Genomic DNA, 14,248 nt, shown 5'->3' with positions numbered 1-14,248 from the left:
AGAGAATTTGATTTTTGCCCCTTACAAAATGGAAGTTACTGTGCTTTGAATCAGTTTCACTGTCAAGAACGGCTGACATTTTCTGTGCTCTTTTCATTGTGGCAAGCTGCTTTCTGCTTTGGTTTTGTCACCTGATAGCGTTCTTTCCGTGCCTTCTGAATCCCTACCCTTAACTTCCAGCTTTGTCTAATTATTTTTTCTTCCACCTGTCTTCTAGGTGTGTGTTGGGAAACACTACCATCCTGGCTGAGTTTGCCACAGACGAAGAGGTTAGTCGCTTTCTGGCACAAGCTCAGCCCCCTACACCTGCAGCAACCCCAAGTGCACCCACGGCAGGCTGGCAATCCCTGGAGACGGGACAGAACCAGACAGATCCAGTTGGACCTGCTTTGAATCTCTTTGGTGGGTCAACAGGGCTTGGGCAGTGGAGCAGTGGTGGCGGCGGCGGCAGCAGTGGGGGCGATCTCACTGGCGCTTCATTGTGGGGGCCCCCAAACTATTCTTCAAGCTTGTGGGGGGTCCCAAGCGTAGAGGATCCACACAGAATGGGCAGCCCTGCTCCCTTACTACCTGGAGACCTTCTGGGAGGAGGGTCGGATTCAATCTGAACTTAGAACTTTCAACTCTGACCTCGTGACCTTTTTTGGAACAGCAGCAGCACTAACTTGACCTTTTCGTTTTTTTCAACTTGCAATAAATACATTTATAAAAGGAAAAAAGAAAACGGAGAGAGAAAAAAAGGTGGGTCATTGACAGACTGTCTGAGCACATAGTTGCCTCCCTTATATAACTTCAGTTTTTTCGTTTGGAATATGAATCCAAAAAGAGAACATATCACTCTTGAAATACTTGAATCATGAACGCCAACTTAGAAAGACAATGTGAAGCAAGTACACATACCATTTAAATCTAAACACAAAAAATTAAAAAAATTAGTTTCTAGTTTTTCACTTTTTCATGTTATACGGAAGTTGTTGCTAAGAAACATATATACTGAAAAAATAGCTTTTTAACTTTGTTTGCACTGGGTGTGTTTCCGTCCTTAGGTCTACCATGTTGGGTTGGGGCAGGGGTGGGATTCAAAAGAAAAAAAGGGGTGGGGGGGAGGGGAAGACTTGACGGAGCCTCACTTTAAAAACAAAAAACAAAATAATAATTAAAAAATTAAAAAATGAAAAAACAACAAAAAAAAACAAAACAGAAAACAAAACAAAAAAACCAACACTTCGTGATTGGCTGGTTGATAAGTACCAGTATGTTCTGGCACATGTAACTGCCCACGTGTGCTTGTTTCTGTGTGAGTGCGTGTGCACATGTTCGTGTGTGTGCATTTTTTCTCTATATATATAATCTTGAAACGCTGCATTGCTGATGGTCTACGGGCTGGCTGGCCATCTGCGTGTCTTGATTCTGAAAACAAGACAAGCACGGTGGAGTCCCTGTGGCTGAAGCAGAATCCAGTTGGGCTGGATTAAAATTTGTCAGTAGGTTTTTTTAAATTCATCTTAGCAGGGTGCTATCTCAAGTTTGCAGATCATACTGAGTGGGTAGTCGCTTCCTAGCCCTTGTTCTAAGCCTGTGGTAGAGCGGAACACTGCCATATCCAAAGGATTTGGTGAGAGGGGAGCCAATGTTGTCTTTTGAGTAGCAGTGTATTTATTTATTTATGTCTGCATGTGGGGTTTTTGTACTGAGTGAACCCTAGAATGTTTGTTATATAATGCAAGCCATTTTTTTTCTTCAGAAGAGGGGAGGAAAGAAGTCATTGCCATTTTTGTGTGACAAAGACGAATGTTCTTACTCAGTCTCTTGCAAGCTTCAGTACCTTGAAAGAAAAAGATGAGCGTTTGTTTTCTCCCCCGAATGCATAAACAAGCACCCATATTCATTTGCAAAGAATCCATCAAAACCCTGAAAGTCCAGCCCAACCAAATTAGCCTTTAATTGATTTACTGCTTGTATTAAAACTGACAAAAATGAAATCGTGTCAGCAAATCGCTGGCCGGCCTGCCTCATCTCCTGAAAGCACATGCAGCTAACTCCTTTCTGCGTCTTCACGGTGAGCGTTACCTGTGCCAGGCCTTGGTGTATTACAACGCCAGACCATCACTGACAGAAACGTTTACTTACGAATGTTCTTAAACCAGTGTGTACTTCAAACGTTTCCTTTTGTTTCTCTGTGTTGTGTTTTTTCCTGTGTACGTGGTTTTGCTTAGGGAGGTATATAACTAGCAAAGACTTTTTTTTTTTTTTTAAAGTATTGCACCTTTTTGTTTTTTTGTTTTTACTTTTTCTGTACTGTTGCTTTTTAATTTCTGTATTTAAGGAAAGGTTTGGGGTTTTTTTTAGCATCAGTGTAAGTAGTACCCTGGGCAGGATAGGGGTAACCTATATAATCCACAGTGATAGCCAGTGTGTGCGTGCATGTGTGCGCCGGGAACAAAACTTCCAAGACTGCTTGTTGGGAGGCGACTTGCAGCAGCCTTGAAGGAGCATCCCTCTACACAAAGCCAGAAGTCTTTAGGAGGGGGGACTGGGAAAAAAGGGAAGAGAGATGCCGGTACTTTTTCTGTAAGTGCTAGCACTTCCGCGTGGCGTTGTCTAGCTGTCATACTGTGTAACGAAGTGCCGACGTTGAGTACCAGCAGATACCTGTCCATTCCAACCCTCAGCGGGAGCAGTTCTCCGTTTTCATTGCCTGTCCGGGGGGGAGGATAGGGGAGCCTCTTTCTTCAGCGTTTCATTGAAGGATACAACAGTGTCTATTACATTTAACTCTTAAGTTGGGTGGGGAGAAGTAAAAGCAGATAGGAGTGAGGTAGGGGTGTGTGTGTGCGTGTGCGTGCGTGTGCCTGTGCTGGGGCGGGGGGAAGGCCTAGGGAGTTACGTGGCTTTTTTGAATTCGCCCTTTCTGTGTAAACCCAATGTCACAAGGAAGGCTGACTGAGGGAAATGCTGCATTTACACATGCCTGTAGATTCGTATGCAAAGTGTTATGTGACAAAAAGTATGAGTAGGTTCGTTTTTGCTTAGTAAACTGGAGCGTGCAGCATACTCTGGCCCCGTTTGGATATACTTTCCTATCACGTCTCCTTCATCCCACCATGCACAAAGAAACAAAAACCTTCTCTTCCAGCTCCTGCTAGCTAGCTGCCCCTCGCCTGCACGCATCTGCAAAGCTTCGCTTCCAATAGCCTCCGCTTGAAGACCGGCCGCGCTCCCACACGCAGAGCAGGTGTCGAGCAGCCCTGTGCCAGCAGTACTTCCTAGCGAAGCACCTAGCGAAGGGCCCGAGTCGAGCAAGTGCCCGTGCTCTCCCGTGGTTTGGTCTACGTGCTGGTTCATCGCTGTGCTCCACCCTCACTTCTCTCTCCCAGCCTGCCCTAAGGTCCCTTTTCCTGCACTTTGGGTTAGTTGAGTTCCTTGCGATACTACCGTGAAAGCCGGGTGCTAGAGCCCCTCTTGTTTACAAGACGTAATGAGGGATTTGAAATATTTAAAAAAAAAAAAAAAAAGAAAAGCTAAATTGTTCTTCCATTGTAAGCTTAAAGGGAAAAAAGATTAAAACGTACAAAAAAAAAAAAAGACCAAAAAGTGCATATATATATTTTAGATGAAGACTAACTCTGGGAGCATTTAACAGTGTTTTTGTTTTTATTTTAACATTTTGTTTTCCTGCTTTAAATTTGCAAGCATTCTCAGGAATTCTAGGGTAGGAAGCCAGTTTTTTGAAGATGGTTTATTTAACCTTATCCTAGATAGATGGCTGTTTCTTGTTGATAAACTTTTACAAGTTCCTGAATCTTCAAAATGTTTGAAAGTTTTTACTTTAAAATAAAAATGCTAAAAAAATTAATAAAAAGAAAAAGAAAAAAAAAGAAAAAAAATCTCCAAATGTTACTGTCAAGCGGGGGATCAAGGATTTGAAAGACTGTATAAGTTAAAATACGTCAAAACTTCTCAAGATCAGCAACAGAAATCCATTGTGATCTGAAGTTGGGGGAGAGGAAGGGTTATCGTTCGTAGTGCTGTGTCACTCACGCAGACATACGCAGTTGCATGGAGAAGAGAAGTGCGTGAATGGAAATCTATCACTTTGTTCCCTTTCGATTGAAACTAAAATATTCTTCCAAGCACCTTTTTCAAAGCAAAGTGAAACTGTAAACCTAACAAAAAATGCAGTATAGTTTATCCGAACGAGTCCTCAGTTAGGGGTAGCAGCAGGAAATACACGATGGTGCTTCTTTAAACCACTTGTATGTAGTGCTAAAGAAAACCAGTGCTGACAGAAAACCCAAGAATGAAGTAGTTTGAGCCTGCCTTTTCCCATACAGAAAAGGGAGGCGATGTGGAAAAACTCCAGTAAAACGTCCCTTAGAAATCAACTTCGCTGTTTTCAGCTCTTTGCTCAGTTTTATTGCCCACTTGGAGATTTGCTGCTTGCTTTTCTTCACCCCCCAGCCCGCCCCCCCGACCTTTCTGTTTTGTTTTACAGGAGGGGAAAAGCTGTTAAAACTCTTTGTGTTCCCCCTATTGCTGCTGGCTGTCAGGGCGTTCGGTCTTGAACTCGAGAGCTCGGTGCTGGGACGGCTGCCTTCTGGCCCCCAGCTCCAAGGCTCGGGGGCTCGCTCCGCCTGAAGTGGCCAGGCTTGAACCACAGAAACCGCGCTAGTGCCTTTTTCCACGCACCCGCATGCCCTACGGTAGGGGAAGGGAGGGAAGGCGAGGCAGTAGAGTTGCTTAATGGAAATGTACCCGCTTTTAAAGAAAAAAAAAAAAAAAAGAGCATGCTGCGTAAGCAGGTCGTGCGTCGAGTTACATAACAGTAGTTAGGATTACTGGTTAAAAAAAGTCAGATGCCAAATTTCTGTGCTTTCCGTATCAGTTGCCCAGTGGTTTCGTGTTGTGCTCTGTGTACATATGAGTGTATACGTGTGTGTCGATTCCAACGCATCAACTAGTCTGGAGGAAAAAAAAAATACGTATGGTAGGCCAGTAGAGGAGCGTTCATTTGGGAGTTCAAGATTATTTTTAATTTTATTTTGTGATTTTTAAGGAGAGAAAATGAGTATTTTTTTTAGCCAGAGGCTGTGTTTTCATCAAACCAGCGGTGTCCTAAAAAAGCAGAAATGTAGGATTTTATCAAAAAGAGCCCAGGAGCTTGGCAATCACTTGGAAGTGAATTGTGACTGCTGAAGGCTTGCAGCCTGGAGCCTCAGTCATCTTCTGGGTCCAAACCTACTGTCATGCAGCAGTCTGCTCCTCCGTGCCCTAAAGGCACAGGCCTGCGAATGATGCTGGCCATCTCCTCAGTGATAGTTTTCCTGAATTGTCAAAGCAAAGCCACGTTAATCTTACTGCTTTCCAACTACAGGTGACAGTTCTCTTCCTCTTTGAATTCTGTGTAGCTAACAGTGATGTTGCTGGTGCGGCGCAGTCCTGGCATCCCTAACCTCTGCCAAGGATTTCTGAGCACCCTGCTAACCAGACTCCTCTCCTGGGGACAACCATTGCACAAATGTTGCTAATACTCTATGACTATTTGAGCTCCTAACAGCAAAAGGACAGCAAGAATTGGTGTATTTTGAGGCTTTTACAAAACTGTTCCAGGGAAGGAATTAGCAGCAGCAGCATCTTGTTTAAAACATTGACAAGGCAGGGAAAAGGAGCTGCAGAAAACATACCTATGTCCTTTTTTTTAAAATTATTATTATTTTTTTAATTTTCTCAAGCTACAGAGAACACTATCATTCTGTTCCTGGTATTGGTTCTCAAGATTATACAGTTTAAATATATATGTACTTTGCAGGTGGTTTCAGATTTCCTGCTTTTTTGTTTTGAATCTTTCAGTGCTACATTTTAGCAGTCTTCTAAACAAGTACCCATTTGTTACCAGCCTCTTGGCTCACCCCCCAGCCTGCAGCCTACATCAAGCTGGGGCTTTTTTAATAGGTTTGACGTTTCCTCACTCCGTTTGAGAATTTCATTTTAGCCATGGTAACAAAGCCTAGTAAGAAAAAATATATATATATAAAGAGGAGCGGGTGCAGCTCAGAAACCTGTGTTGAGACCTCTGACACTTATTTTGGAAAGCAGGTTTAGTATATACGTTGGAAGACTCGCCAGCTTTTTCCAATGTTTTTGTACTTCCCTGGACACTTGGCCAGCAGTCTTGAGAGTGTTTGTTTGGGTTTTTTGCTGTTTTTTCCCAATCACAGGGTGTCAGGGTTTTCTTACAAGTTTTTTATTTTGCTTCAGGTTAAGTGGTGTGTGTAGTGTGCAAGAATATTAAACCAAGTGTGTTTTTCCTTTGCAATATAAACAAGATGTTTTCAACAAACTGGCTGGGATAACCACCTCGAAGATGAAATAACAATGGAACCTTTATATTAAGTTGGCTTTTTTTTTTTACCTACCATTAACTTCTAAACATTTAGTCTTTAGAACTTTTTCCCTAATCTTTTTCTTCCTAAAAAATGCTGCCACATCTTCCACTGTTTGTCTTGATAGTGCATCCAAGTAGTACTGTAGGAGTTTTGTTTTGTTGCTTCATTCTTTTATTATGTTTACCTCTTAGGCTTCTAAATTTGTTCATGCATTTTCTTTTCCTTTTGACTTTAGGAGGAGTACTGTATGTGTTTCTGAGATACTCAATTTTGGTCAAGTCTAGTCTTGGAAACTGGTCATCCTCATGTAAATGAGTCCCGCTGACCCGAAATGAGCGTGTACTGCTCAAGTAAGGGCTCTTTGTGCAAGTAAACCTTAGCTGGACCAGGGTCCAGGTAGCAGCTGAGGACCTGTTACATTTCCAAAGCAGCAAAGAGATCAGTGTTGTATATCTCACATTCACTGTAACTCATGTGACCTTACCATCCAGGTTTCTCTAAGTGGATTGAAATGCTGGTTTTGTGGCAGATGGTTAGCACCTCAGGGTATGGGTCCTGATTGAGTAGAAGGTAATTTTTCTTCTCTTTAAAGAGGAGAGGTTCTCCAGGAACTCCCTGGTACCCCCCAGGAGCAGCTTTCTTATCTGTAAATGTGTGCGTGTATTCGTGGGCAGGAAAGTAATCCCGAGAAAACTAAGTTGAAATGAATTCAAAAAAAACAAAAGCTGTTGAAATGCAACTTTGGTCCTGAATCTGAAACAACATATGCAGAATCTGTTGCTGTGACTAAATTGACTTTTTGCACAAAATACCATTTCAGTTTTGTACAGTTTACCTGCTACAGTTTTGCAATGACAGAAACCTTATTGCCTGATGCTGTTAGATCATATCAGTCATTCCTGCTGTGATCAAAATACAGATGTCTGAAGTCCAAATCCTCGTCTTTTTCCTTCACCTCCATTACAAGGCTTCTCAGTGCAGCAGAAGGGTATTAGCAGTAATGGGGGAAAACTTGTAAAGCTTCCCTGGCGTTGACAAACCCCGCTTCCCTGCTGTGCTGAATTCATATCCAAACCTAAAATGCAAACCCTGAACGATGCTGGAGCAGAGCTGTTGGTCGGACTAGACGGCAGGAGCCTAACTGGAGATCTTTAGCAGTCTTGCTAGTTGGTGTCCCTCACGATGTTTTCCCCAAGTGTCCTGTCCCTGTAAATACCAGTGTTGATGAATTTTACCAAAGTTCCTCTGCGGTAGGTGATAGGAAACAGCCAGGTCCATCTCGTAGTGACTCTCCAAGCAGAGCTTTGTCTACAGTAGGAGTCAAGGGTCCGTCTGTCTACACTGCTGTTAAAACTGAGTCAGGGTCCTGTTAAAATATAGCTCTCTGTTTTGTGGTGTACTTGGAACTTTAAACCTTGTGCTACAGTGACTAGAGCTTCTAATCCTTATGTGAAAAGTGATTTAAGGTTTCATCTGTGATACAAAAAAGTACCACAGCTCCTGACCAGGTGGAGCCTGTTGTTAAAACTGTCATCAGGCCAAGGTAGACCCAGCTTCACCCGTGGCACGCAGCAGCCGACATCCCTTCGCTTCCACGGTTTGCGTGCGCGTTTTCATTGAGCTATGCAGGAAAGTTACTCTCTAAAAATCCTCCAGGATCCTGTGCTACGTGAGCAAGCTTCTAACGATTCAAGTGCCCTCTGCAAAGAGCCATTTTCACCCCGCGTGTGTGTGGCAGTTGGGACTGGTGACATTCAGCAGTGTTAGTGCTCCTGTTAACGTCGTAGCGAGAAAGGGAGTTTTGTGACTCGACTCTTGACAGCCCTTCCGTACGTGAACACAGAGCACTCCGGGGAAGGGGGGGAGAAGGACGAACGCGTTGTGCCAGCCAGCATTAAGTATTTTTGCAGCAAACGCTCTTGACTGTGGTGGACAGACGGGAAGGGAGGAGATGGGAGAAGTTTGCCTGGATGCGCAATACAAGGAGGCAGTGCATAGCGAGAAACATTTCCTTGAGCACTAAACGCCTCATCTTGGGTATTAGTATGTGTTGTCATGTTCACAGAACTCATTTCTTCAATTTTTTAAAGTTTTTTTTTTTTGTATTTTTTTTTTTCTTCTTAAACTGAGACAAAGTGGAAGCTTCAGTAAGAGCAGGTTGCACAGCTTGCTAGAATAGCTATTTTAGTGACATGGTTATGATATTATGTGCTTGCTTTCCCCTCCCTCTCCCTGCCAGATACGGCTTACCCTTTCTATATAAGGCGTCAAGTGTGGGTTTTTTTGTTTTGTTTTGGGGATGCGTGGAGAAGAAGCAAAATGAAGTGAAAAATGCAAGCCAAGGTAGAACAGCCTTACTTTAGGGGGGTAGCCTTACAACAGAGCTTTATAGTGAGTGTGCTGTATTCCAAAATATGTAAGCCAAAAACAAAAAAAAAGCATTCATTTATGCAAAAAAAATTAAAAAGAGGTGTTGGAAGACTTCTTTAATATGTACCTTCTAAAGGTAGCGTAAGGTCTCACCAAGTGATACGTTATCGTGATACTTCTTGCTGGGTCAGTAGGGATGGGTCGGGGTATAAGCGCTTAATGTTTTCCTCCTTCTATGTTTTTACAAGCAGTAAGTTAAATGTGGTATTTATGAATGTGCCTTTGTGAGTATAGTGACTAATTGAGGAGACCGCTTGGGCTGGAGGGGAGACAATGGTCAATTTATTCTTTCAAGAGGTCAGACGTTGAGATTCCAGCCCACTGGTCCCTTTCGGCAAGCAGCATCTTTGGGCTGGTCTCTACACTGCACAATACGTATTCATATGTGGTAGAGATCGGGGTGGGGGGCGAGGAGGGACGTCGTGTGATGCACAGAAGCTGTTGGTAGTTTTAGGCTAGGCTGCCGTTGCAGGTTGAGTTTGTACATGTACTACGTGGCTTCTCTTTATGTTGGTGTGCATGAGTGTGAGTGCGTGTGGCTTTATTTTTTTGTAAGCACTGGAGAATTGAAACACAGTGATGTTTGAGACAAATTTATACATGTAGACAAGATGATGTTTTGTAGCTTCTGTTAAATAGTGGGTGCAGGCACACTTTTATCCTCTGTCCGTGTCCTGATAAGAGAAACAGGAAAATTTATTTTTTTCAACCCTTCAACTTCCAGCACACTTAATGTTGCCATTTAAATGAACAGGGTATTACACAAGAAGAAAAAGAGGTTTTGAAATGGTGAGGTAGAAGTGTTTAAAAGGAAAAAAAAATCTGAAGTAATTTTTTGTTTCTTCAAAGCTATTTGTAGCTAAACATGGGAATCTGCAGTGTCTCCTTCCATTTGTTTTTTTTCTAATAATTCACCTCTTCGTCCCACCCAAACCGAGGTGTACGAGATCAAGAGCTGTTGCTGTAGCCCCTCGCAATTCCCACCCTGAAAAGCAACTCCAGTGGGATCCCTCAGCTCTATTCAGGAAGACAAAGAGAGGAGAGACTCTGCAGTTTTCTTTGCTTCGCTCTCATTCCTCTCTAATGGCCTTGAAATGTATTATTATGCAAATGTGAATTTTGATACTGAACTTAAGAAGAGGTTGTTTGTTCTTTTTTCAAAAAAAAAAAAAAAAAAGGTCCCATATGTGGTCAGCATTGCTTCTTTATTTTGTAAGTGAATTGTAAACTATGCATTCTGCAAAGGGGGCGTAGGGGACGAAGATAGCTTTGCTAAACTGTTCAGGAGTTTCTGTGTCCATGGTAGATCCGTTACAGTTTGGGGGGGTGGTGAAGTGATAACTTGGAAATAGAAAGGAGTTCGTAAGAACTTCTCATGTTCGGAATTTGGCCACTGGGCAGAGATTTGGGGAAACGAAGGTCAACTACAAAAGAAAATTGGCTCCAAACCTGCTGCAGGATTGTCAATTGTAGCCATGCAGTGTTAACCCAGGGCCAGTAGGGTGACTGGGACACCAGCTCTATCTGGGGAGCGATCCGCCGCTGCCTCCTGTGTTCTGGCCCCGGTCAAGCTCAGGAAAACACGGTGCCGTAGGCACTGGCTTCTTTGGATTTACTACTCGCTTTCCATTACAACAGTCTTGCACTCTCCCAGGAGAATTGGGACGCGGCTGGTCCTTCTGTCTACATCCTCTTTTCCCTAAAATTTTCATTGCTGCTGTTCCTGGCACAGGTCGAATGGTGGCGGCACAGCTATGGACAAGGCGGTGGAGGTAGTACTGGTAGTGCTGATCAAGGCATGACCGTGAGGGTTGCATTTTTCAACATTGGCAGTGTGTGAAATTTTGGGGAATGTAGACTGATGTGTAGACAAGGCTCTGTTGAAAGGAAAGGATCTTTTCATCCATTAAGTGGTTGGTAGCATAATGGGCAAAAAAGGATTCACTTCCGCACATCTCCAAAATGCAGCCATTGTGTGAATTTCTTGCGTTCCTTGAAGCTCGCTGAGCTTCCAGGAGCAATCTCCTCAGAAAAGTGTAGATCTCGCTGCCCTCTTCATCATCTTACTAGGGACCCTTTGTTGACTTGACTTTTTCCTTCGTCCATGGTGTACCATGGTACCTGCATTATCCTTGGCATTATCTTAGATGTAATATCATAAACTGAGAGGTTATCCTGCCTGTATTCAGTGTTTTCATGCAGCAATTTTATTTTTGTTGACGTTCACAGTACTGTAATAAGTAAGAGACTTGATGATCACTCTCGCATCTGCGCCTGCCTTGCAGATGCGATCTTATCAGGGTTCCACTCTGTCAGATTGCCTTCAACAAAAAAAAATTTTAAAAAAGGAAAAAAAAATCTGAAGTTTCAACTCACAAAAATACCTCGTGGTACATTTCCCCTTCTGACGTAACCATTTAAATCTTAACATTTTCTTCTAAACTTAATAGGTTTTCATTTCCATCTGTTGTCTCCTTTCTAAAAAAGATGCTTGGAATAGTGGTTTTGAGCACAGGACCAGAAGCCTGGAACTCCTGACTTTGAACATTGGCCCTTATTCTTCCCTCTTTGGCCTTGGGCAAGTCATTGAACTTCTTTGCCTTTGTTTTTTCATTTGGAAAACAGGGGTGATAATAATACTTACCTACCTCACAGGGGTTTTGTGAGGATCAAGTAGTACATGTTTGTAAAGTGCTTTAAAGATTAAAAGCATGATAGAAGTATTAAGAGTTCTTACAGCAAGATAGCTCAGTTCTTTTTACATTGTTTGCTTGTGTGGAGGGAGAGAACCTACGACATTTTCTGTGATGAAGCCATTAGACACTCAGATCCTAAATGACAGAAGTTGATGGAGATTGTTACTCACGCTCCTCCTGTCTTTGTGCCAGTTTCCTCCTCCCGCTCTTCCTCGTATCGTTGCACCAGTTTTGCTCCAGGTCACACGTCTCTAGTCATACTTCTGGATAAACTTTTGAACTTGAAGTACTTCGAGCTTGCTGCTTCTTTCACCAGATCTCCACGTTGGAATCCGTTCGTGTGCTTCTCCCTGCCTTCAAACAGAGTTTTTGCTAATTGTCATCCTCCATCGGGCTCATCTCCTCCTGCCGCCACGAAGGGGAGGTGGTGGTCTGGGGCTGCAATACGAAGAGCCGCTCCAGGAGCGAAGGGCACAGCAGCTTCCCATGGCCTTCCCTGAGCTAACTTCTCGGCGTGTTGTCAGTGACACTTCAAGTACGGTGTTTCTTTTTGCTCCACGGCAGAAGCCATCAGCTGCCAGCGAGATGTAGGAATAGGGAGCGATGGTCACTGCTGCCCGCGCGCCTTCCAGCCTCCCACAGCCTCTCCGGGAGCGTTTTGAGGAAAGGATCGAACCCAGCGGCTGTCGGGGAGCCTCTGCTACTTCCTCCCCTCTCCAGCCCTGTGGTTACCCTTTCTTCTTCTGTGGATGTGCACCTCAGGGGTGTGCATTTGATCCCCCATGCCTTTGGGCGTTTGGCCTTTGAAACACCAAGGGAAGGGTTTCCGTGTCCGAAACCTCCCCGACGCTCCCCGGTCCTTTGTCCCGTGCTGCTCCCTGTGGCCTTAGGATCATCCCTGTTGCCAGATGCCACCTGCTCCATCTCTGCTCGTACTTGGGACGAAACACACGCAGCGGTCCTGCAGAGAAGGAAGCCGGAGCGATGTGGGTGCACCCGTGGGGTTTACACACGCAGCCCTTGAGTTTTTGTCACGGCCTGCGGGGCGCGTGCGGAGGATCTGAGGCGCGATGCTTTTTCTTTCTCGTTCAGAAAACCGAACAAACGGCAGCGCGGCTGCTGATGACAACTCTGTAATGTTTACTTTGGAAGAAATGTTAGGTATTTTCCCCCAAAGAACCAAAAATTAAAAAAAAAACAAAGTAATGAAAGTAACCAAATGTAAACGTCCTAGAGGGAGGGAAGTGGAGGAGGAGAAGCAGTGACGGGGGGAGCACTCTGGTCTATCCTGATCTCCACCGCTTGGCTGGAGATGCGAAATGCTGCTCTGAGTTCCACAAACATAAGGGATTATGTTTACAAAGGTAAATGCCTTCTACCTGTTCAGGAAACTGGCTCACGGTGGGCATCAGACGTCTGGCAAGCTTCTCCTCATTGCCAGCGGGCAATGGGAGAAGGGTGTGTCTGGAAGAGGAATGGAGAAATAGGTTAATTTCATCTAATCTTTGTAGTAAAGCAGTGCCACCTTCCTCTCTTCTTCTTCAAAAAAAGACAGGTGAAGGGAGGAGGTTGCAGAACAAGAAAATCGGTGATGTCCAAACTGGCTGGATTAGAAAAGGCAGCTTTTCTACTTTGCACATAACTAGGTAACAGGAAGGTACAGCTCAAGTCCTCTTGCCTGAAACACTGTCCCCCAGAAGCAGACATTGTAATAATAAAACTAGTGGCTGTGTATATTGATGCTCTTCGCAAGTTACCTATAAGTGTTGTTTTTTTTTTTTTCTTATACTTGAAATAGCTTCCTCTTAACTAAACTCTCACCGGAGCTCTGGTTTCTCCCCTCCTTCTCCAGCGCGCAGTAAAGCAAACAGATACAGGACAAACGGGGAGGATGTAGAGGAGATGCCGTAGTGTCTTGCATATAGCCAGGGTTCATCTTAATTTCCATCCCATACGCTCTCAGCTCTTTGAATTTCCTTTCCTGAGGGTTTTCCATGGACACAGAAACTCAGCACTTTACAAGGTGCTCTCGTATGGCTGGCTGCCCCCCCCACCCCCTTCTCCTCCTTTTCTATATTTTTATTTTACTTTTAGTATAGTGGTACTTAAAATCACTGGTTCACGTAAAAAGAAAAAGAAAAAAAAACAACCAACAATAAAATGTTTAAACTCTACTAATGTACAAATAAGCTGAAATGTTGCATTTTATGTGTATTTTTGCCATAGCAGGTACTGTATTTCTCATGCTGGATTTAGAAAAAAAAAAAAGAAAAAAAAAAAGAGAAAAAAAAAGAAAAAACGAAAAAAACAAACAAAAAGGGTGATGTTTTATTGGAGTGTGACAAGAGTAATAAGGAATTAAGTCGTCGTCATTTCATTGAAACTGAGAGATGGTGTAATACATATATAAGTTTTCTGAAGGTTTTTTTTGGGCTTTTAAACAGCTTTTTTTTTGTTTTTATTTTATTTTTATTTTTTTTTTGAAAGATATGATTGTATTATGTGCAACTCAGTTGCTTACATTATAACTACAAAATATTTTTGGGTTCCTGGAAAAAAAAACAAAAAAAAACAAAAAAACGAGAAAAAAAAAAGTAAAAAAAAAAAAAAAGAGAAAAAGACTAATAAATGTGTTTGGCTGCTAAGCATTTAAATCCTTTGGTTTCCGGTACTTTTTTGTTGGTTTTTGGGGGGGTTTTTTTGGGGGGGGGGGGGGGGGGGGGATGGTATTTTGCT

General features: G+C 43.2%; 1 protein-coding gene across 33 annotated transcripts in view; it reads left to right on the top strand.

The window, feature by feature from the left end:
- The window catches only part of TNRC6B (trinucleotide repeat containing adaptor 6B), a 144,991-nt gene extending 130,835 nt beyond the window's left edge, over positions 1-14,156 (top strand). For all 33 annotated transcript variants that reach the window (XM_050709597.1, XM_050709636.1, XM_050709620.1 and 30 more), the window contains one exon: positions 218-14,156. In XM_050709597.1, coding sequence (XP_050565554.1) covers positions 218-608 — 391 coding nt within the window. In that variant the 3' untranslated portion in view covers positions 609-14,156. The remainder of the gene's footprint in view (positions 1-217) is intronic.
- Positions 14,157-14,248: the final 92 nt, after the last annotated feature.

The sequence above is a fragment of the Cygnus atratus genome, chromosome 1, assembly GCF_013377495.2.
Source record: "Cygnus atratus isolate AKBS03 ecotype Queensland, Australia chromosome 1, CAtr_DNAZoo_HiC_assembly, whole genome shotgun sequence".
Classification (NCBI taxonomy): Eukaryota; Metazoa; Chordata; class Aves; order Anseriformes; family Anatidae; genus Cygnus; species Cygnus atratus.
Note: the sequence above shows the minus strand (reverse complement) of the source record. Positions and strands in the feature narration are given on the sequence as shown.